Raw genomic sequence first — 25,046 nt, 5'->3', positions numbered from 1 at the left:
GCAAATCAGACTCACGGCTTTGCTTCTTGGAAATTAGCAAATGAAGATAGCTATAGAAATGTCTTGGCTAGAAAACCCTTATCTGGACACTGCATTTGGGTTGAAACTGTGCCTGTTTTTCTATGTTAAAGACATAGATCTTCCGGCAAAAGTGGGATCTTTCATTCTCACCGACTGGATTTTAAAGAGCCAAGTTTCCGACAGCCAGTGATTTTAGAGCACAGTTTCTCACCAAAAAACAGAAGTCACTCAAAATGGCGGTTTCTGACCTTGGGAGTAACACTGTTTTTAGTTAACTTTGCAGCTGGCTTTGTGTGTGCTCTGCCAGCCAGATTTCAGGGTAGGGCAGTTTTTCCTTTCTCAGTAGAGTGTCTGAAGAGGGAATTGTTTGAATCTTTATTTAAAAAAAAAAAAAATCGGGGCGCCTGTGTGGCTTAGTGGGTTAAAGCCTCTGCTTTCGGCTCAGGTCATGATCCCAGAGTCTTGGGATTGAGCCCCACATCGGGCTCTGCTCAGCAGGAATCCTGCTTCCCCCTCTTTCTCTCTCTGCCTGCCTCTCTGCTTACTTATGGTCTCTGTCAAATAAATAAATAAAATCTTTAAAAAAAAAATCACCAGCTACTTTGCTGAATGTACACCACAGATGAATACAATAAAAAATAATTGCTATGTTTCAGAACCAACCAACTCCCAACAGTCATACTGTTTCACTGTTCCCAAATACTTTTAGGTCAACTACATCATTCTTCCACAATTACCTATAAAAAAAGTGGTGTTCACGTCAGAAAGGTCCAGAGCATGATCTTAAAAGTAATTAAAACATTGTATGACTCAGGAAATGTAAGTTAATGCAGGAACAAATGTTTTTTTATTCCATGAGAGCCTAAGAGATCGATGCCAAGAATGTTTCTTCCTTGTTAGAAGGTGTTAATCGGTGTCCAATCAGAAAAACACTCAAGATTAAAAATTCCAGTAAACAGGGATTTAATGTAGGGGCTTGGCTACAAAGACATTGGAAGGGCTGGAAGAGCCCAGTAGTGGGGGCTGGGAAAGAGATGGGGACCTACTGCCTGGCTGGGGGACTGGGTCTGCATTAACATTCTTATATTACCAAATCAAGATAAAAATCTGAATCACAATTTAATACTGAAAAATCCCCAGAGTACCCTGAGTGGTGGTTCAGAGCATGGACGTAAGGTACCAGCGATTCCTAGCCCCGAGACTCCAGGCAGGTTTTCTCACTTGGCAATTAGAGGAGCACCTCCCTCCCAGGGTTGGGGCAGGGGCTAACGAGGGCACACCTGGTGAACAGCTCATAGCAGGCCTGGACCACACATCAGCAGTCCTTCAATTTGCTGGAAGCGGCACCTGCTTTTAAACCTGAGGCCATGCCAAGTACGGCCACTCATGCTGGTGGAGAATGGAAGGAAAATTACATGGAAAGAACCAGGATCTTCCTGAAACCCCTACAAGTGTTGAGAGCGGGGAGGGGCGGTTGGAGTAGGACAGTCTTGAGTCAGTCCTGTTTTTTTTAAAGATTTTCTTTATTTATTTGTCAGAGAGAAGGAGAGCACAAGCAGAAAGAGCAGTAGAGGCAGAGGGAGAAGCAGGCTCCCTGCTGAGCAAGGAACCCAATGTGGGGCTCCATCCCAGAACTCCCAGATCATGACCTGAGCTGAAGGCAGGTGCTTAACCAAACTGAGCCACCCAGGCATCCCTTCCTAGGTTTAGTACCTGTTGGGCTGCCTACCTAGACCTGCGTCCTGGGAGTGCAGGTCTGAAGAGCTTGCTGAGCTGCAGGTTTCCCACGTGGAAAACAGAAGCATTTTCTTCCTTGCAAGGCAGATGTAAAAACTAAATGAGGTTTGTTTTTTTTTTTAAGTATGTGAAAAACCTAGCTTATAGCAGTTCAACGACAGGAACTGTCACAATTAAATAATTTTTTAATAAACAATTAACATATAAATAATTACAAATAATTGAAATAATTAGACATTTAATTAAAAATCACTATCAAAATGCCATATTGTATCTGTCCTGTCATCATGTGCCGGAAAACACTTATCTGCGTATGTTCTCAAAGGGAGAGCGTGGTGTGCATTCATGTCCACCACGGATACTTCATTAAAGGTGGCTCGGGGCCGCACTTCCTCTCTGGCCTGGATCCTGCCTTTTGGATTCCGGATTCTTTGTCCCTGGCTTCCTGGTTCTGAAAAGGGTGAAGTTCCCGGGTATCGCCAGCAGGTGGCGCAGCGATCCTTTGCCAGGCTCTCCTGAAAAATCCGCCAGGTTGGGAAGCCTGGGAAGTCAGAAGCTCTGTCAGGGTCAGCAGTTTATCTGGAAGTGTCCAGGAGGACGCACGATCTCAGTGAGGGGCATGAAGGCTAGGGATGAGAGTCACAGCAGGAGAAGGAGTTAAAAAAAAAAAAAATGTCCGTGAAAGGTACCCATGGGACTTGGGGAGGCGCTCTGGCCCAAAGCCCACATTCTTGCCAAAACGTTAGCCAAGTGCTTACCTTGAGAGCCATGAACAGCGCGCATTGGGAAATCAGCCCCCTCAAGCAGCTCACAGTCTTACCGAGGAGTCTGACACACGGACAAACGGCTAATATGAAATGTGAAAATAACGGGACATCATGCCATCATCTATCTTTAACCCCTGTGCTCCGCCAGGCGCTTGGTGATACTCTTCCTTCTCTGCACACGAAGAAGCCGGGATTCAAGGGATTCACTCATTTCTCAAATTCACAAAGCTGAGAAACAACAGATTCAAGCCGTGCCGCTCTATTTGAAATCACTGCTCCTTCAGGAGAGCAAGACAAACAGCCCCGCTCCTTCAAAGAGCACCACTTGAGATTAGTCTCAGCAAGCGTGGTCAGGAACACGGCGGCGGGGGGTGGGGTGGAGGGGCCGCCTGGGTGGCTCAGTGGGTTAAGCCGCTGCCTTCAGCTCAGGTCATGATCTCAGGGTCCTGGGATGGAGCCCCGAACTGGGCTCTCTGCTCAGCAGGGAGCTTGCTTCCTGCGCCCACCCCGCCCTCCCCCGCCTGCCTCTCTGCCTACTCGTGATTTCTCTCTCTGTCAAATAAATAAAATCTTTAAAAAAAAAAAAAAAAAAACCAAAAACACAGGGACGCCTGGGTGGCTCAGTTGGTTGGGCAGCTGCCTTCGGCTCAGGTCATGATCCCAGGGTCCTGGGATCGAGTCCCACATCGGGCTCCTTGCTCAGCAGGGAGCCTGCTTCTCCCTCTGCCTCTGCCTGCCTCTTTGTCTGCCTGTGCTCGCTTGCTCTCTCTCCCTCTGTCTCTTACAAATAAATAAATAAAATCTTAAAAAAAAAACCACACACAAACAAACATGGCGAGCACGCGCTACTAGGCTCAGGTGCCCCTCTTTTTTCCCTCCTCCCTGCTGGCACCTCCCACCTCCTGCTCACTGTCCACTCACTGACCAAGGCATCTGGCTCACCTTCACCACCATCTTTTGGTCACTCCAGCGGCCTCCCACAGCCACAGCTTGGCCGTGGTGATAACTGGCAGTTCGGCTCTAGGGAGCATTAGTTCCCACGTCTCCCTGTTACAGCGACCTGGCCTTGCAGCTGGTCGGCTCAAGAGCCCCCTTGCAGCTGTGGAAAACTGGTAAAAGGAAACCTCACCGAACATGACGTGAGGAGGCCAGCAGGGGGAGCTCTCACGCACTGCCGTCGGTTGTCAATTGCAGACCCAACGGGAAGAATTAATTAACCGGTAGGGGAGAGGCCCTTCAGTTAGCTACCACTCCACTCTCCAGGCAGGAGGGAGAAAGGGTTCTCTCCTCCCCGCTCCCACAGCCCAGCCAATGGGAGACTGTCACAACTCAGCCAATGAAAAGCCGCTGCACGTTGAACTCCCCGTTTACACCAATGAACATTGTGTTTGTAACAGCTCACCCACCTCCCCTGTTTCCTCTATGAAAGACCCTCCTCTCCTTTGTTTTGTAGAATTGCGTGGGCCTCCTTGGCCCAAGTTGCCATTCTCTACCATTCCTGAATAAACCCATTTTTGACGGGAAGATAGCTGACAGTTCTATTTTTAAGGTTAGCACAGCTGTTCTTTGCAGTCCTGGGTCCCCTGACAGCTGGTCCAGCTTCTCCCTGAGGTCATCTCTCCTTGACTTCACTTCCTTCTTTCCCCAGCTTAGTTCCCATTATGTGGCGTATCTGGCGCTGTGGCTTTCCTGTGTTCTACTTGGTTGCAGATATGAACAACCAGTGTATCCAGGGCAGGGGTGGGGGGGCGGGGGGCGGGGGAGGTGTGCCAGGTGGTTCCAACAGAAAGCAGTAGGGATGTTGGGGATACTGGCCAAAGTGCTGGAGAATCTACAGACATTTCCAGAAGACCTGGCTTAAAAACCTGGTTGTTTACAGTTTTCCAAACGGAAGCGTCCTGAGGGCAGAGCCTGTTCTCCATGGAATCTTACCCTGTGGTGGGTCACTCCTTGAGCAGGCTAATTCAGATGATGAATCAAGAACGTTGGGGCTCTGGCAGCAGGATAGAAGGAGAGAAGGTGCGGCTGCAGAAGGTGTCCGAAGGCACTGTGTCAGAGATGAGTCACTTCTGGAGATGATCTGCTCAGGACCCGAGGCCCTGAGGTCCAGTCAGGGGGGTGGGTGACTGATCCATCTCCGTTTGCCCAGACCTTCCTGACTCTACCACTGAAAGCCCCATGTTCTGGAGAACCTTCAGTCCTGGGTAAATGGGCCGAGTGTTCTCTAAGTGGTGGACGGGAATATCTCTGAGAAGCCAGGATATCAGTTGGTCTATGAAAGTTGCAGGATTAATCACTCTTGCGGACCTGTGTCTTTTTTTGTTTTTTTTTTTTTTGTGCCACCCTTGATGTGGAACTCCTTGGGTATGTTTTCTCAGCAGTGAAAGGGAGCTTCTTCATAACCCTGAGCTCTAGGCATAACAGGTACACTAAAAATGGCAAATACTTCCAAGAGCGGGAACGCCAAAGTGTGGCTACATCAGTGTTTTCAAATCTGCAAGTTAAGTGCATCGTACTCAGAACCTTAAAGAATCCTATTGACAAAGCTCCCCTGCTAATTATTTTCTATTTAGCGGAAATTTAAATGCTGATGTATTATAATAATGTCTACTTTCTTAGGAATAGAATAATGTCAATTTGCAATATTACATGAAGGGACTATGTATAAATATCATAATTTTATTTAATTGAGCATGAGAATCATATCAAGAATGAAACAGTCTTTGGTTAAATAGACATGTCTAGTGTTGAAAATAGATTTCACACTCCACATGCATTACATAGCATAGACAAACCATAGCTTCATTATAATTCAAATTGTCTAATAACAGACTTGCCGTTACAGCAATCAAATGTGCATCAATAAATTATTCTAGACATGTTTTATTTTCAGAGCAGTATTTGATGGTTAACTCATTAAAAGTGAAATACAGACTTTCTGAAAAAGTTGCAGAAATACAGTTCAACCAAAAAATAACTCTTTCCTAATGTGTCAATATATACAAGGTATATTGAAACAACATCAGAATTGTATGTTCTCTGTCAACATGACGGATATGTACAATTACTGTAAATAAAAACAAGGGGGTTAGGATATAGTTATTGATAGAAACAAAAGAATTCTTTCCCAGAATATTTAGGAATATCCCAGGAAGATTGCTGAGAGTACAGTTCTTTGCTATAAACCTCAGGGGAGAATCAGTATGTACAGACTCGGGTATCTATAGCTTACTCAACATGCTTATGTCAGAAACTTGAAGATATCCTTCCTTTTCAAGTGTCCCACATAAAATCTATATAGAGATAAGTTGAATTCTTATTAATTCATATTCAATCTGAAGTTGAATACATTTAAGGAAACTTAAATCTTCTCCCTCTTTCACAGATACGTATGATTAAAGGTTAACCAAAGACAACCAATGTCTGTTCTGCTAGATTTTGGCATAGTTCAGTTCTTTGTTTTCATTAGGGACTAACAAGAGATAGCATAAATGCCTTAACCTAAGCTAAGCCTTTTATTTTGTTTGTATTAAACTTTTTACTCCAAGATAATTATGGATTCTGAGATAATTGCATAAATTGTAGATTCCCATGCAGTTTTAAGAAACAATACAAAGACATCCTGTCTGCCTTTTACCCAGCTTCCCCCAAGGGTAATATCTTGCAAAACCATACCATATCCCAGCCAGGATTTTGACATTGACACAGTCAAGACACAGAATGTTTCCGTCATAAGGATCCCTTGTGTCACTCCCTCCTCTCTAGCAACCTCTAATCTGTTCTCCATTTCTAGTCTTTTGCATTTCAAGATGTTGTATAAATGGAACTGTACGGCACGTAATACTGTGGGATTGACTTTTCACTCAGCATCGTTCTCTGGAGAGTCATCCAAGTTGTTGCTCATATGGAAAATTATTTTTATTGCTGAGTAGTATTCCACGGCATGGATGTATCACATGTTTAACCAGCCACCCATTAAAGGACATCTGGTTGTTTACAGTTTTTTGAATTTTATGAATAAAGCTGCTATGAACATTCATGCAAGTGTTTGTGTGAACATAAGTTTCCATCTCTCTGGGATAAATGCCCAACAGTGCAATTGCTGAGTGGTATGGCAGCTGCATGTTTAGTTTTACAGGAAACTGCCAAGTGCTTCTGCAGAGTGGCTGTTCCATTTTACATTCCCACCAGCTCTGTATGGCTGAAGCCGTTTCTCTGCACCCTTGCTGATCTCTGGTGTTGTTACTTGATCTTAGCAATTGTGTTGAGTGCACAGTGGTCTCTCTCTCACTGTGGTTCCAGTTTTCAGTTCCCTAAGGATCAAGGATGTTGAGTGTCTTTTCATGGACTTATTTGTCATTTGCATATCCTCTTCAATGGAGTGTTTGTATACGTTCTCCATTTTTTATTTGGATTAAAAAAATTGATGAATTTTGTGAGTTCTCCACATATTCTAGGTATTAGTCATTTGTCAGATATGTGCTTGCAAATAATATTTTCTCTCAGGCTGTAGCCTGTTTTTTCATTCCCTTACTATGGTCTTTTTCAGAGCAAAAGTTTATAATTTTGATGAATTTATCAAACTTTTCTTTATGGATTGCGCTTTTTGGCATCAAATCAAAGTATTCTTGAGGCTTAGCCCTAGGTCCCTACAATTTTCCATTTTTTTTAAAGATTTTATTTATTTATTTGACAGAGATCACAAGTAGGCAGAGAAGCAGGCAGAGAGGGAGAGGAGGAAGCAGGCTCCCTGCTGAGCAAAGAGCCTGATGTGGGGCTCGATCCCAGGACCTTGAGATCATGACCTGAGCCGAAGGCAGAGGCTTTAACCCACTGGCCACCCAGGCGCCCCCAATTTTCTATTTTTTTTTAAAAAGTTTTTTAGTTTTACATTTTTTATATTCAGAATTGTGACCCATTTTGAGTTCATTTTCATATAAAGTACGAGGTTTAGGCTGAGGTTTTATTTGCCTCTGGATATCCCATTGCTCTAACATTTATTGAAAAGACTATGCTCCCTCCAGTGAATTACTTTTGTACCTTTATAGAAAACCCAACTGAGTATATTTGTGGTTCTTTCTCTAGATTTTCTATTCTATTGATCTATGTCTGTGCCTCCACCAATAAAAACCATACTGTCGTGATTACTGTAGCTATATAATAAATTTTTACATTGAATAGAGTGATTTCTCCTACTGATCTTTCTTTCATAAGAGTGTTTGAGCTATTTCAAGGTCTGTACCTTGGAATTTTTAGAAAAACTTGAATATATCTACGAACTTTGCTATAATTTTGACAGAAATTTCATTAAATCTGTAGATAAATCTGGGGAGAACTGACATCCTTGCTACTTTGTGTCTTTCAATCCATGAACATGGTGTATCTTTTCATTTATTTAGGTCTTTGATTTCTTTCATTAGCATCTTTTAATTTTCAGCATATAGATCTTGTACATGTTTTGATAAATTTATACCAAAATATTTCTTTTCTTTGGAGTGACTGTGAATGGTATTGTGCTTTTGATTTTGCTTTCCACATTGTTCATTTTTAATATTTAGAAATGTGATTACATTTTGTGGACTGATCTTGTATCCCGAAACCTTGCAAAGGCCACTAGTTCTATGAATTTTCTTTCTTTTTTTTTAAATAGATTCTTTGGAATTTGCTATGCAATCATGTCATCTGTAAACAGAGATATTTTTCTTTCTTTCTAATCATATGCATTTAATTTTTCTTGTTTATTGCCATGTGTAGAATTTCCTACACCTTTCAACATTTTCATCAATGTAAATTTCCAGAGATTTGCTGAAACATACCAGCCTGAATGGGGCCCATCATTCTTAAACAGATGCACTTTCAACACTCTTCTTATCATCCAACCTGTTTAGACCTCATTTCCTAAGGTTTGGATAAATAACCGATAACATTCATTAGTTGTTATAAATGGCATGCACGCTGCAAAGCCCCTTGAAGCAACAGAGAGGGCTTAATGAGCTGAGTGGAACCTGATTATAAAAGCAAACTTAGTATACAAACATTATTCGTAAGACAGAATCTGGAGGTAGTGATGCCCAAAGAATTAAGGTATGAGGTTGACTTATGAAATAGGTGGTTTATCCTTCCAGTTTCCCCCTCTTATCTCTAAACTGGGGGTAGCGAAAATTTTTAACTCAGAGATAGAAAGTACCATCAGTGTGACCTTATTCTTATGTATTAGAAATTGTTATTGTTAGGAACTCTTTTGAGAATTGGATTTTGACAAAAAAAGAATTCTGTGCATCTTACTATGCTTTTAGTAACAGGCACTTAAAAAATATTTTGACATCTCAAACTGTGTTCATGTCTTAATATTTAAAATAAAAGTATAACCATTAATAACATGTTACTTATTTAGGAAATGTAAATTTCCTACAGATAGTGTCATGTTTTGATGGTATACAACACACCTAACCCACCACAGAGGGTTCAGAGCCATTATAAAAAGTTGGAAAACTGGGTACTGCTAGATCTTTACAGACTTCAATGTAAGAGGTCTTGGATGTACACATATAGGTCCTCTATAGGCCTTAGATGTGTACTTGGGTACAATGTTGTTTCTTGCAAAACCAGGAGCTCCTGCATATAATTTGTAAAAATTTACATCTGTAGTAACAATCAAATTTCAGAGACTTTTTTTTTTTTTTTTTGGTAGTTAACAGTAGCAAATTAATGACAGGCACGTTAATCCTTACTTTACTGATTTTGCTGATTCAATGACCCCTGTGCATTTCAGTGACTCTCTTGTCTTGTTCTCAAGATTGGAAATCATCTAAGTATTGCTCCATCCATGAGGTGTGGTGAGTCAGAGCCTGGGATGCTGATTTAGCCTGTCTGACCCCAGTTTCCTCGTCTATAAGTGGCAACGATGATATGGTTCTCATTGGTTGTACGGCTGACAGGAGATGACCCTGCCAAGGGCCTGGTCCCAGGCTAGGCAGGGAGCGTGCCTTCAATTACTGCCTTCTTTGCTTCCTTGTACATGGTCCTTGCTTCCTTACCTCCCCCCTCTCCTCCCTACATGCCACAGAATGAGATGCTTCTTATTTTGGATGCCACTCCTCGTGCCTAAGGGACGGGAACCCTCCGTCAGAAGCATTAGCTGTGGGGATCTGGGGAGCTTGGTGCTGAAGCCAACCCATTCCACGAATGAATCACCACGGCCGGCTCACACAGAATGCGGCTACACCCAGGGCTCTGTGTTCTCACGAAGTTTGTCAGGCTACAGTGGGACCAAGGCTTCCTCAGTGACCAGGACATTCTAGCAAATGGGATTTGATAATCCATCTGCAGTCTGGTAAGTAGCACGATGAGGACTCCAGAGACAACCCGTCCTGCGTGCTCACTCCAAACGCAAGACCGAGGCCGTGTGATGCAGGTTTAGCTCCTTCGTGCTCCCTGTGAGCTTCAAATCAAGACTGCTTTGGGCGGAGCAAGCAACAAAAATACTCTCACAATACAATGCAATCACATGGCACACACTTTTTTTTTTTTTTTGGTCCTAAGGGACAGAACGGCAACTGTCTCCACGTGTCACTTTGACAACCAACGATGATTCCCTAGTCGGTGAGACTGGTTGGAATAAGATACAGAGGTTATATATACGTGTACCTGCGTGAGCTGGGGGTTTGCAAATGACCACTCCAATCTCCAGCCTGGCACGGGGTTCCCCGGTCACCCTCTCTCGTTCTGCGGGGAGGGTGACAGGGCGGCCGGGAAGCCGGCAATAGACAGACAGCTGTCAGGTGCCGGCGGGCAGTGCCACGGAGAAGGTTTTCGTTTCCCACAAACCCCGAGGACCTTCTTACCGCATCAGGCCTTTCTTGGCGCTGCTTTGAAGTATTCCTCCTTGGAAATGTCGGCTACTCCTCCATACCATTTCTGCAGCCAGATATGTTCTACCTTCATCTTCATAAAGAACCATTCATACTGACGAGGCCACTTCCTCATCACGGGGTGTCTGCAGAAGTAAAGGAGAGGTCACAAGACAGTGGCTCCCGTCAGCAGCCGGGCCCTCCTGGGGCCCTGGTCCTTAGGAGGCCTCGGACCCCAGGCCTCTTCTGGACTGAGGCTAGAGGCAGAAGCCAGGGAACCAGGGATGGGGTGGGGGACAGCCTCAGGAAGGCAGGAAACAGCCACCTGCACAGAGGGGCAAACCAGCCTTCTACTTACTGACATTCCACTTTCTACTTACCGGCTTTCTCCCTCACGTGAAGAACACATGCATTCTTCTTCTTCTTCTTTTCTTTTCTTTTTTTTTTTTTTTAAAGATTTTGTTTATTTATTCGATAGAGAGAGATCACAAGCAGGCAGAGAGGCAGGCAGAGAGGAGGAAGCAGGCTCCCCGCTGAGCAGAGAGCCCTACACGGGACTCGATCCCAGGACTCTGAGATCATGACCGAACCGAAGGCAGCGGCCTAACTCACTGAGCCACCCAGGCGCCCACATGCATTCTTCTTAAGGGCAGGCACCGGACCCACTTCTTTTAAACTCATAAAAATAAAAAATTAGATTCCTATCTCAACATGTCAGAAACAAAACTCGAAGGCCAAGCGCCGACTGGGAAGGCTATTTGCAACAACGGAGACGTGATAATAGGCTGATGGCCTTTTGCAAGGGACAATTTGTTTTGAAGTAACTGTAAACACCCGGAGAGGTTGAAAGTACAGTACAACGAACTCTTTCTTTTCCCCCAAACCATTTGAAATGCAGTTGCTGATCTGATGCCCCAACCCTCCAAATACTTGTGCTGTCAAGAGAATTAAAGGATTTGTTGTTATTTTAAGCAAATGCATTTTGTACTTGGAACTGGAACGCATTTTGGCACCTGCTGGCATGGGGCAGGTTTACGAATTCCTAATCCAGGGGCCACTGGCTTTGTGGTTTTGCGTGAAGGCGGTGAGTGGCAGGTGGAGGGAGCTCGGGAAGACTCACGGTGAGGCCTTAGAAGAAGGGAAAGACGAGGTTGGTGGAAGCGGGAGATAAAGGGGCCCAAGAACATAGTGTTAAAAAATGTGTCAACACAGTGCCTGCCGTGATGCAGAATGCAGGAAATGAATTTAATAAACCCAGTGGTCTACCCAAGATTTTGGCCTCTTCTCACTGCCTAACATAACACGAAAAGAGGAGTGTTTAGAAATAGAGGGGACTTGGGACACCTAGGTGGCTCAGTGGGTTAAGCATCTGCCTTCCACTCAGGTCATGATCCCAGGGTTCTGGGATCGAGCCCCCCATCAGGCTCCCTGCTCAGCAGGGAGCCTGCTTCTGCCTCTCTCTGCCTGCCTCTGCCTACTTGTGAGTTCTCTTTCTCTCTGTCAAATACATAAAATCTTAAAAAAAGAAAGAAAGAGGACTTTATAAAGATAAATAGAGTTCAGGGGCACCTGGGTAGCTGAGTCGTTAAGCATCTGCCTTCTGCTCAGGTCATGATCCCTTGATCTCTGGGATCAAGCCCGTCTGAGCTCCCTGCTCAGTGGGGAGTCTGCTTCTCCCTCTCTCACTCCCTCTGCTTGTGTTCCCTCTCTCACTGTCTCTGTGTGTCATATAAATAAATAAAATCTTTAAATATATATATGTGTGTGTGTGTGTATCTCACACGCACACACACGCACACAAAATGAGTGTTCTTTTCTCACCTATGTTCTGAAAATCCTGCATTCATGTTGATGTATCCAATTGCGATCCAATTCCAGAGTTCATTCCCATTTTCTCTATTTGTGTGTGTGAACCCCTTTTCCATGACAGTGGGCAACCACACTTCCACTCCCCTTTCTACGTTTACTTATTTGATGGTTCCTCTGTATGGAAAATCTTCCCTTCTCCAGGGGCTGTGGGCAGCGGTTCCAATTTACCACCTGCTGTCATGTCACTCTTCCTCGAACTTAGACAAAGTGTTAATCTGCTTGTTTTGATGAAAACAATCCCTTGTTTTGATGAAAACAATCCCTGCACCCCAGGGAGGATACCTGCTGCTCCTTGGCCCAGCTCTGACCTTCCACTGCAGGTGGCCCCTACATGGACATGCCCCTCACTCCAGCCCCCCCCAGACCACCCCTCCCTGCCCACACCCTCCTCCCCCCTTCCCAAGCTCTGCTCTCTTGCTCGTTTGACCCCTAGAGCCCTGATTTTTCAACTTCAAGATTTTTTTTTTTTAAGATTTTATTTATTTATTTGGGAGGGAGGGAGACAGAGAGAACTAGCAGGGGGAGGAGCAGGCAGAGGGAGAAGCAGGCTCCCAAGCACTGAGGAGGGAGCTCAAAATGAGAGTCAATTCCAGGACCTCAGGATCATGACTTGAGCTGAAGGCAGATGCTTAACCAACTGAATCACCCAGGTGTCCCTCAATTTCAAGATTCTTAAACTTCAACTTAAACAGTGAATTTCCAGGCAAACCGACTTTCAAGCATATACAAACCTTGAAAACATGGCTTGCTTGGCAAATTCCACTTCTTCTGGAGATACGGCGATCATCTGGCCAGTGAGCGTCAGGCGGGCGCATCGGGGGTCTTCTGGGTCAACGATGTTTTTTCTGCACTCAAAGAACGTTTTTTACATGTTAAAAGATGATAGAACATCAGCCTGAAATACCAAAGATTTTATTAAAAATGAAAAATAGTCATGTGGTGGGTCATATCATTCAGGTTTTTAGATTGTGTGTGATTCCTTTCACATATTTTGACGCAGGCCACATGGAAGGTGTGTTTGGGTGTTACACTCCGGTCTGCACCCTCGGGGCAGCAAACACCCAGAGTGCCATCGTGCAGGGGCCACGTACCAGCCCGGTACTCTAAGACCGCGGTTGGGAGCTGCTGTCCAGAATCATGATGCTGCTTTGCACACCTCTAGGGAGTGCCACTCGCTTAAATACACTTTGAGTGGTACTCCTAAATAAGGCAGTGGTGACCAAGGTGAAGGTTTTCAGACATCACTATCAGAAGGAGGAGGTTCCTCGCTCCACATAAGGGACGCTGGAAATAATGAGAACGTTAGTGCGACTGCACGTGTGACTGCTTGAGGAAGTGTTCCGGCAGTGGCAGAATTCTTCTAAGACTTGCTTTCATTGAAGGAGTCACCTGGCAGTGAGGGTGTATTTTGTTTTCTGGATATGACTCTTTCTCTGGTGAAATAGAATGCTAAAAGAATATGACATGATATGGTATGACATTTAATATAATTCTCCTAATTAAAAATTCTCATTAGGGTCACCAGATAAAATAGCATATGACACATAGTTATGTGAGAAAATTATTTGTTGTTTATCTAAAATTTAAATTTTCACATCTTTACTTATCTGTATATATATGTATATATTTACATAAACTTCACCCTTTCAACTGTGGAGGGTTGTTAGGATACTCAGGGCTGTGCAACCATCACCGTAACTGAATTTTAGAACATTTTCATCACCCCCCAAAACCCTAGCACCCACTAGCAGTTATTGTCACTCCTGGCCCTGCACCGCATCCCAAGAAACCACTGGTCTTCTCTCCATCTCTAGAGATGTGCCTGTTTTCCCAGGACAAATAGAATCTGTCTTTGGGACTATCTTCTCTCACTTAGCATCGTGACTTCAAGAGTCATCCGTGCTGTAGCTTGAATTAGTATTTCATTTTTTTTAATTGCAAAATATTATCGCCTTGTATGGCTAGACCCCGTTGTGTTTATCCATTCATCAGCTGACGGCCATCTGGGTTGTGGCCTGCTTTCGGGTCATTACAAATAATGCGGCCATGCGCATGTGCACACGTGTTTTTGTGTGGACATGTAGTTCAGCGGTGGAACTGTGAGAAAGGGAATCGCCAAGGTTACGTTTAACTCTGTGCGGAATGGCAGAACTGTTTTCCAAGCAGCTTTTGCGCTATCTTGCCTTCCCACCAGCAGTGTGCCGGGCTGGTTCCTCCGCATCTCCGCCAACACCCCTCTTGGTCTGTCTTTTTCCTTCCAGCCAGCTGAGTGAATACGAAGCCGTACCTCACTGTGGTTTTTGTTTGCATTTCCCTGTTGGCTAATGATACTGGCCATCTTTTCCTGTGCTTATTGGCCATGTGTATATCTTGGCAGAAAGGTCTGTTCAAATCCTATGCCTGTTTTAATTTGGACTTGATGTGAAAGTTTTTTTTAAACTTTCATCAAGTCCTAATTATATATTTTGCTTTTGTTTCCATTTATAATTTTTTTAAAAAACTCCCAGCAACCTAGGGCAAAGGATATTTATCAAAATCCTACACATAAGTTATGTGCTATGAAAAAAGACAAGCATGTCCATATTACTAGATATTGTGGTTTTTGTCGTAAGACAAGAAATAGAAATAGGTATAAAGGTTGGAAAATAATAAGGTTATAGTTATTCACAAAGGATATGACTGTATACAAAGGAAAATGCAAGAAAATTCACACTCAGAACATTAGTATTGAAGAGAAAGATCAGCAAGATTTTTGAAGTCAAGGACAATAATTATAAAACAACTGCATTGCTACTTATAAGCAAAAAACTATTTTTAAATATTAGAAAGTATATAAGAAAGGGGCTCCTGGGTGGCTCAGTTGGTTGAGTGCCTGCCTTTGGCCCAGGTCATGACCCCAGGGTGCTGGGGTCGACCCCTGTATCGGGCTCTCTGCTCGTGGGGAGGCTGCTTCTCCCTCTCCCTCTGCTGCTCCCCTGCTTGTGCTCTCTCTGACAAATAAATAAAATATTTTTTTTAAAAAAGTATATGAGATGGCAACAAAACCTCTAAAATACCTAGAGATAAATTTAACAAAAATTTTGTAATACCTTGGTGGAAAAAATTATGAATTTATTGAAATGCATAAATGGTCTAAATAAAGAAAGAGCTATCCCATATGCATGAATGGGAAAGCCCAATTAAATAGGGATGTCAATTTTCCCAGAATTAATCTTTATAGATGAGGTAATTTCAATTCAAATTATTTTTTTCCTTAAAATATTTTATTTATTTATTTGTCAAAGAGAGAGACAGAGAGAGAGAGAGAGCAAGCACACAAGCAGGCAGAGGGAGAAGCAGGCTCCCCGCTGAGCAGGACCCTGGGATCATGACCGGAGCCGAAGGCAGACGCTTAACAGACTGAGGCACGTAGGTGTCCTTCTACTGAAATTCTGATTTTTAAAAAAGACTTTATTTTTAAATAATCTCTACACCGAATGTGCAGCTTGAACTCACAACCCTGCGATCCAGAGTAATGTGCTCCTCCTGACTGAGCTGGTCAGGTGCTACCAGTCCTACTATTTGTTAAATAGAACTAAACAAGCTGAATCTAATCTTTACCTGGGATAACAAAGGTCTGAGAATAGTCAAAACCATGATAAAGACAAGCAATATGGTGAGGGGTTTCCTCTACCAGGTAGCAAGCCCCACCGTAGAGCCATATTAATTAAGGCAGTGGGTACCAGTGCAAGGACAGATCCAGGGAACAGACCAGAAGACCCAGAAATAGATCCATACTTTTATGTTACTTGACATATGACAAAGACTGAATTAGAAATTAGCAGGTGAGGTTCTATTTATTCAATAAATAGTGCTGGAAAAAAATGGTTATCTGTATGAAAATATCTAAAAATAGATCCCTATGTCACACCTTGTATGAGTAAATTCTACATCTGAATTAATGATTTAAATGTATAAGGCAAAGCCCTAATACTTTTTAAAGAGATATTTCATTTATTTATTTGAGATAGAACGAGAGCAAGTGAGCGAGACAGCATAGGCAGGGGGAGCCGCAGAGGAAGAGGGAGAAGCAGGCTCTCCACTGAGTAGGGAGCCTGACTTCGGGGTTCGATCCCAGGACCCTGAGATCATGACCTGAACTAAAGGCAAATGCTTAACCGACTGAAGCCACCCAGGTGCCCCAGCCCTAAGACTTTAAGGACAAAATCTTTATGACTTCAGGGTTGGAAAGAATTTCTTAAGCAAGACACAAAGTGCACAAACCACAAATGTAGATGAATATGACTTATTAAAATGTAAATTCTTCCTTAATAAAAGACTTCATAAGTCAGCGAGGGGTTAAGTCTGTTCACTTCCATGAGCATTTCTTATTCTATCAGTGAGTGTGGTAGGCACAATTCTGGGACGGCCATGGTCATCTCTACCCCTAGGGCGCCACCCTGTACATTCCCTTCTCCTAGAGTGTGGGCAGGAGATGGCCCTCGCTTCTAGCCAAAAGAATATGGCAAAGGTGAAGGGATGGTAAGCCTATGCTTATAAGGTGTCACGCCAGTGAGAGAGAGACTTAGAGACGGTGGGAGAGATAGAGACTGTCTTACCCATGGGAGAGACTCTCCTGCTGGCCTTGAAGAGGTCAGCTGCTTGGAGTCACAGTCAGCTTCCCTGGCTATGGAGGGGACTGTGGTGGCTTCTGGGAGCTGTGGCCTCAGTCCTACAAACACAAGAAGCTGAACTATTCCACAAGGAACAACTCACAGGGAACCAGAGTTCCGTAATGGGATGCAGCCCCGCTGGCATCTTGCTTGTACCCTGAGCAAAGGACCCAGTTAAGCCATGTCCAGAATGGTGACTCCCCCAGAAACTGAGCTAACAGCTCCCTGCTATTCCAAGTCCCTGCGCTAGGGTTAATTTGTTGCATAGCACAGGGAATTAGTACAGTGCATTTGTTCAAACTGTAATATATATTTTAAAAAGATTTTTATTTATTTGATAGCAAGAGAGAGAACACAAGCAGGGGGAGTGGGAGAGGGAGAAGCAGGCTTCCCGCTGAGCAAGGCGCCCAATGCGGGGTTCGATCCCAGGACCCTGGGATCATGACCTGAGCCAAAGACAGATGCTTAACAACCGAGCCACCCAGGCATCACCAAACTGTGATTTTTAACCAATAATTTCCCCCCCCCAGTTACATTATTACTGATTTCTGACTCTACATTTTGGTCAGAAAGTTATCCATGTGCTATCTATTGTTTGATACTTGTTAAAATCAGCCTTAAAGCCTCATGGTCAGTTGCTGTGTGCCTGAACAGAATGGACATTCTCCAACAGTTTGGTGCAAGGTTCTACAAATTACCATTACAGCAAGCATCTTGAGTGTCTTCAAATCTCTTATATCTTTGCAGGTTTTGTTGTTTTTTGCTTGCTCTGTCGGTTACTAAAAGATGCACTAAATATTTTAGAGGCCAAATTACTGCATCTCTGTCCTTTCCTCTCTCTCTCTCTCTCTCTCTCACACACACACACACACACACACACTCTCTCTCTCTCCCTCCCAAAGTAGTTATGCCATAATTTTTATTTTTACTCATATACTGTGTTTACATTGAACACAGTGTTTACATAAGCCTCTATGAATAAACTTTTTATACAACCTTTTGTTTTCACTTGGAATTAGTAATAACTTCCCCTTTTTCTTTTTTGTTTAATTTTCTACAAGCCTCCCATTTACTAATTCCCCAACTTTTCTTTTTAGCACAACCAACACCAGATATATTTAATCGTATTCAAAAGAACTGAAACGTAAGTTCATACAAAACCTTGTACATTGATGTCACTAGAGCTTTATTTATAACAGCCCCAAAGTAGAAATAAACCAAATGGCATCAAAATAGACAGAATATGGGCTAGCCATTCAACAGGCTATTTTACCATCTTTAAAAGTTTTTTGGTCCTGTTTTTATTTTAAAGCCCATTCTTCTGCAATATATTGTCTTCTGTCCTGAATAATTGTTTCCTTCTCTTCGTATTGTTTTAATTTCCCCTAGTTCTTTCTATCTGTGCATTTTGCATGGTAGAGATTTTCCTCAAATAGAGATTTTCCTCAAATGTTTTCCTTGGCTGTTTGTTCATTTTTAGAATGTGCCATCCCCAAGCCACTTAGAAATTCTGACTGCATGGGTATGGCTTTCTGACTAGTGGACTTCACTCTAAGGTGGTCAGCTTTGATGGTTCTGTTGAGGGACCCTTAACTATTCGGTATCTGTTTTTGTTTTATTTTTTTCTCTTGGGCTGTTCAGTATCCCTGGGGAAATCCTCAAAGGATTCTCAGACGAAGCCTTGTTGAAGATGAGTTCCATCCATAATTCACAGGAAAAAGCAAAAGCCAGTAGAAACAGAAACATTAGAAATAGATACCCAAGATACACTTCATTGATTATAAGGATATCTAAATTGAATAAGATCTCCCAATCTTTAATCGAAAGATTAAAGCGTAGCTCTTTGGAGGTCTGGTTTTATATATGGACCTTATTTCCAACTCTTCATCTGACCCAGTCCAAGCTATTGTTTCTTCTTTCCTTTTGTATTAAAACCTTAGCCTGAAAAAATAAACAACAACAACAACAACAACAAAAACCCAAAACAAACCAACCAATCAAAAAATGCCTTCCCCTCCAGGTGCCTGGGTGGCTCCATAGGTTAAGTGTCTGCCTTTAGCTCTGTCCTGGGAGTGAGTCCTGCACTGGGCCCTTTGCTCAATGGGGAATCTGCTTCTCCCTGTCCCACTGCTCATGCTCTTTTTCCTCTCTCACTCTGTCTCTCAAATAAAAACGAACGAATAAACAAACAAACAAAAAACCAAACCACCTAAGCCTCTATTTTTCTCAGACTGGTAAACCCCACTACAGTTCTGGTTCTGGTTTTTGGTTTCATCTTCATTTTTGACCCCTAGGGATTTCTTTTTGTTTCTTATGAGAATGCATTTAAAAGAACGTTTTTCTTCCTACAATTTTTAGATTGATAAAGTCCATAGTTGTATTTTAAAACTTTAAACCAAAAATTTTTCTTTTTTAAGATAAAAACATAATTAGTTTCCATGTAGAAGATTTAGAGACTATAAAAATATGTTAGAAACTAAACATAAGTGTGTTTTAAAATAAACTTGGAATTCTATCCTACATAGAGTTTTTATCTTATTTTTTCCTCCTAAAAATTAAATTGTGAACATTTTATTTGGAGAAGCACATGCTGTGAGATCTATTTACTCACAGAATTCTCAACCATTTTTCTACCGTTCCTGTCCACTGAGCATACAGAAGGGGCTGGAAGACTACAGCTCTGATGCTGAGTGATGTCACACTGTACTGTGAGGCTGTCTGGAGGAGCCAGGTCACAGGAAGTGCCCAGTGTCCGCTCCCAGTGACCTTGTGAGCTGAAGCCCCACGGACGGAGCCTCAGTTTCTTCTCTGGAAAGTGGGGACATTAATTTCTTGCCTGTCTTCTTCACAGAGTTCAAAGATCTGTAAAAGCACGATGAGCATCATAAGGAAGTAAAGAATGTTGTTCTCACACAAACCTGAGACTATGGTAAGTTAATGTGAGCTGGTTAAAGATAGAGTAGCTCTTCTTTGAGGCAGACTAAATGATTTCCCTTCCCCTGCCTCTAAAGATTTTTCTGGCACTGCATCTCATTATCGAGTGAGAAAACTTTATGATGGATTGTTCTCCAACACATCAAAGGAGAGAAGGAAGCAGGTGACATGTTGCATTTCCCTTTTGCTTGCGGCCAGGTATAACCAGGAGAAAGGAGGATAAAGTGCTCTTCCCTTGTCTGTCCTGCACAGTCTGTGTGGCTGAGTATCCTAATAAATGGTAAATGCAGAACGACGTGAAAGGCATATAGTGAGGTGGCTAAGAGCATGGGCTCCTGCCACGCCTGACTAGCTCAGCTGGAGAAGTGTGCGACTCCTGATCTTAGGGTTGTGGGTTCAAGCCCCACGTGGGGCATAGAGATTATTTAAATAAAATCTTAAGAAAAAAAAAAAAAAGGGTGGGCTCCTAATCAGCCTCCGAAACTGGAATCCTGTCTGTGACTCAAACTCTTTATGCCTCAGTTTCCTCACCTGTAAGAAACAGACATGAAGAGTTCCTGCCTCATAGTGGCGTTGTGAGATGTCAGTGTGGGGAGACAGGGAGACTTCTCGTTCAGTGACGAGGAGGGTTAACAGTGGGGATAACTACTACTCAGCCTTCAATCAATTGGTGAACCTGAAGGAAGATACTTGACATCTCCCTACAGGAAGTACCCATTCTATTCTACTTGTCTCTGCCATAAGCTGTAAAGAGCTGCCACAGCTCAGGGAGGTCTAAGGTGAAGCGGCAGACTGCGTAAATCTGTCAGATTAGGGAGTTTTCTTGCCCACGTTCTCCATGTTGGCTGGTCAATGTTAAAGGTGAGACTTCGCTATTCCCTCCACTTTAATCTTCTTTTTTTTTTTCTTCTGGAGAGAAAGAGAGAGCACAAGCAGGGAGAGAGGCAGAGGGAGAGGGAAAAGAAGGCACCCTGCTGAGCAGGGAGCCTGACTCGGGCCTCGATCCCAGGACCTGAAGATCATGACCTGAGCCAAAGGCAGATGCTTAACCATCTAAGCCACCCAGGCGCCCCTAAGCTTTAATCTTTTATTTCTCACTTGGTTTAGACCAAGCAAACGATGGCCTGTGCCCTATTTCTGTTTGGTGTGACAGAGAAGAATGGATTTTACATTGTTCAAGATGGAGAAAATCCAAAAGAAGAGTAATTTTATGACCCATGAAATTGATAATGAAATTTGGATTTCAGTCTACTTGAAAAAAAAATTGTATTGGCACACAGTCACATTCGTTTGCCTGGGGCTGCTTTCACACTACAATGGCAGAGTTGAGGAGTCATGACAGAAGCTGTACGGCCCACCACACCTCCAAAATATGCCATCCTCCTCCTACAGAAACCATTTTCTGGCCCCTGGGTTGGACTGTGGGGCTGTTTGGGGCACCTGGGTGGCTCAGTGGGTTAAGCCTCTGCCTTTGGCTCTCCTCATGATCTCAGGGTCCTGGGATCGAGCCCCGTATCAGGCTCTCTGCTCAGCAGGGAGCCTGTTTCTCCCTCTCTCTGCCTGCCTCTCTGCCTACTTGTGATCTCTTTCTCTGTCAGATAAATAAATAAAATCTTTAAATCATTGGTTCTCCTGGAACCCCTGGAATCCCTCTGTGAGGATTAAAGGCATGAATTCACATAAGGTAATGAGAGGAGTGTCTGGCCTGTCATAAGCCCCCAGAGAGTGATGTTGCTGCTGCTGCTGCTGCTGCTCAACTCGCTTGGGGGCTGAAAGGGTGGAGTGGCTGGAGAGTTCCAGAATTGTACAGCCTAGGCTGGTGGTCGTATCGATCATGAAGTAGCAAGAAGACTGCCATGGACCGAACTGTGTGGCCCTCAAAGTCCGGTGGTGAAGCACAAACTCCCATCTGAAAACAGGGTCTTCAGAGAGGTAATTCAGGTTCATGGATGACTTAAGGTTCATGAGGTCATGAGGGTGGTGTCCTCATTCGAAGATAAGCAGATCTTATATGAAAAGAGCAGGGAGGGGCATGTAGAGGGAAGCCCACATGAGGACCAAGCAAGCAGGAGGCCATCTTCAAACCCAGGGGAGATGTCTCAGGGGAAACCAACCCTGCTGACACCCTTATCTTGGACTTCCAGCCTCCCAACCTGTGAAAAAATAAATTTCTATTGTTTCGGCCTCCCAGTCCGTGGTATTTTGTGACAGCAGCCTGAACGAATCCAAAGATAGCAGGGACTGAACGGTGACTCTGAAATGGTGACTAACACAATGAAGTCCCTCGGCATCATGGTCAAACTTGTCCCCACTAGAAGAACCTTGACGGTTTCTAGCTGGGCTGCGCATTTCAGTTCAAATCTACCCACCTAGTTACCAATCTGTCTGTTTCGCTTTATAATTTGATGACACCTTGAGAAAATCCTAGCATTTCTTTTTTCCTCTTTGAAATCCGGTATCATTATTTGACATTCATATATCTTCATGGGGATGTTTTGTCTGCTTGAGGCCCTGGACCACAGAGGGTCAATTGACCTGGTGGGGTCCAGAGACTGGGTCACTGAAATCAGTCTTACAGACACTGTATCATAAAACAAAAGCCCTGAAGCATGATTCACTAAAACTCATGCTCACCCATTAAATTGCATTCAAATCTTGAGAAAGGTACATCTGTTAAGCAAAGCGTATATTTTGCTGACATTTAAGGAACTTGTTTTCACCTGCCTGGAATCTTTTCTTTATTACACAGCCTGCTGAGTTATAACAAGAGAGAGAGTGGACATGCCCAGTTTTAGGTCAGTTGCTTCATGTGAGAACACTGTGTACTACTGTTCAGGACACTGCAAAAATGTAGTTGCTGAATTGTGAATTTTTTTTGTGGGTTAAGATGAAAGAATAATGGGAAGACATCCACAGAATAACTACAAAAAATGAGTCTACATAGAACTTTGTAAAAACACCTGAGACAGGAGAAAATAAGCAAGAACAGTAAACAGGAACTAAATTTACATCTACTGGAGGAGACTGTCAGCAGTTGTACCTAATTCTTTGTTCACTATTACGGCTAATTTCTTCACAAAGTTGCTCTTTGATAAAAGCAATGAATTAGCATTCATAAGTAAGTCATCACCAAATTTAAATAGGGGCCATCACATTAAAATAGGGAGCGCTTTGCTTCTCCACTGGTGGTGATTACCCAGAATAGAAAGGAGATTATGTAATGATGTATGATATGTTGGCCAACTGAATGTAATTAAAAAGAAAAAAAAGGAGATTATATATTTAAATAGGTACACAGAAAACTTTCCCTTTACCCAGCTAGACTCAGTATAAGTTCCTTCCCACCTGTGGTAGGCAGGATAATGCCCCCCACCAAAGATGTCTGCAACCTAACATGTGACTGTGTCAATTTACATGGCAAAGGGAAATTGAGGCAGCTAATCAGCTGGCATAGGATAGAGAGACTGTCCTGGATTATGCAGAGGGGCCCAATGCAGTCACAGGGGGAGTCAAAACACAGCGTCAGAGAGATGTAGCCATGAGAAGGACAACCGGCCATGGTTGGCTTTGAAGGTGGAAGGGGTCACAAGTCAAGAAATGCAGTCAGTTTCCAGAAGCTGGAAAAGGTAAGAAAATGGCTTTTCCTCTAGAGACTCCAAGAAGGCACACAATTTTGCCTACATCCTGAGTTTAGCCTACTTTAAGACCTGTTCGGGACTTCTGCGCTGCATAAGTGTAATGTAATAGATTAGTGTTGTTTGAAGCTCTGAGGTTGTGGTGCTATTTCCGCAGCAAGAGGAAACTCATTTAGCATCTGAAAAAGGAGGGGTGGCAGCCCCAGCCTTGGTCACATGAGCACAACACACTGAGGTTACTGGGGGGACCTTTTCGTTTCTGAGAGCCTCCTTTGGTGAACAGGGGCTAGAGACCGCACTCTCCTTCCTCTGGACACTGTACTTTGCATACTGTTTAGGCATTCACCTCTCCCTGACACAGTGTCAGGGAACCCTATCCCATCTACCCCCCCCCCCCCCAGATCCTGAGGCTGGGATCGCCTACACCAGCCCGCTCTATCCCCGGGCCTGAGCGATGGATTCAGGGATTGGCACAAGAAGTCTGGTCAGCAAAGCTCAAGGAGCTACTTGCTGGGGATTCCGGGATGGCAACCCCCTTAATCTTCTTGGAGTCTACCTGGAAGAGGGGTGCACCTTCACTGGACAGAAAGAGGGAGTGGCTTCGAAGTTGCCGGCACCACATCTGGATCACAAATGGGGCCGCCCTTAAGGTGTAGCAGAGAAGGCAGAGAGGAGAAATGAGAAGATCTCATTTTGGCTGGCATGGCAGAGGCCCTAAGAAAAACCTACCTCTGGACTTTTCAAATATGTCAACTAATGAATTTATTTCCCTAAGCTCCTCTGAGCTTTTTTTTTCCCCCTATTTCTTGGCATCTGAGAGGTTCCTCACTGACAGAAGGGTTTGCAGTTTCTGGAACTCTCCCTGTTCTGAGAACGGATCTTGGGGTTGAAGCATGACCACCTGAAGCTGTGGGGTATTAATAGTGATCCACAAACTGTTCTTGATACAGGCAGTAAAATCTTGATGGAACTGTGTAAAGGAAGGATCATTCCCGCACGCATCCATTTCTACTAATACTGTATTGCACAAAGCAAAGATGGCCCGTGTTTAAAAAATATTCACAAATTTGTGCATTTCTCAGAGATAAGACTCCCTCCACACACTATCCATTTGAAGGCAATTCTCCATGGGTCTCTCATGTTTCTGACCTCTTGTGAGCAGAGGACTCGCTTCCTTTGTTCAGGACCATCTTTTCCAGAAGATGTTTATAGAGCAGACTGCCTTGGAACATAAAGTGTTTCCCTCTGGGACTAAGGGCAGGCTTATTTACCCACCCATGGTCTTCCTCGGGGATGGTGGTTGGGGCAGGAAGGCTTGCTCTCTGTTACATAAGACTCTGTTTCTCTAGGCTGAGGGTTCCTCTCTTGTTGTGTAACCCATTGTGTGTACAGATGCCCTTTGGCCCTCATCACCTCCCATGGAACTGGGGTCCACGGGAACCCCAGCCATAACACACCGCTGCTCTGGTCACTGTAATTGTGGCGAGCAACACAGTCCCTTGTCTCTGACCCATGAGTTTTGTGTCTTCCGCCAGGATCTGCAAACCACGACAGGCTCACTTGGTGATTAGAAGGAGCACG

The 25,046-nt window shown here is 43.7% G+C and overlaps 1 protein-coding gene across 2 annotated transcripts in view; it reads right to left on the bottom strand.

Moving 5' to 3' along the window:
* Positions 1-1,925: 1,925 nt before the first annotated feature.
* The window catches only part of CREG2 (cellular repressor of E1A stimulated genes 2), a 37,579-nt gene continuing 14,458 nt past the window's right edge, over positions 1,926-25,046 (bottom strand). The window contains exons 3-5 of one of the 2 annotated variants that reach the window (XM_059134471.1): positions 12,976-13,089; positions 10,370-10,521; positions 1,926-2,384 (exon numbers count right to left, since the gene is read on the bottom strand). In XM_059134471.1, the coding sequence (XP_058990454.1) occupies positions 10,374-10,521; positions 12,976-13,089 (262 nt within the window). In that variant the 3' untranslated portion in view covers positions 1,926-2,384; positions 10,370-10,373. Of the gene's footprint in view, positions 2,385-9,748; positions 10,251-10,369; positions 10,522-12,975; positions 13,090-25,046 lie in introns of those variants that run through there. The other variant, XM_059134470.1, reaches the window with a different exon arrangement.

Source organism: Mustela lutreola, chromosome 9, assembly GCF_030435805.1.
Source record: "Mustela lutreola isolate mMusLut2 chromosome 9, mMusLut2.pri, whole genome shotgun sequence".
Lineage (NCBI taxonomy): Eukaryota > Metazoa > Chordata > Mammalia > Carnivora > Mustelidae > Mustela > Mustela lutreola.
This window is presented reverse-complemented; position numbering and strand designations above follow the sequence as displayed.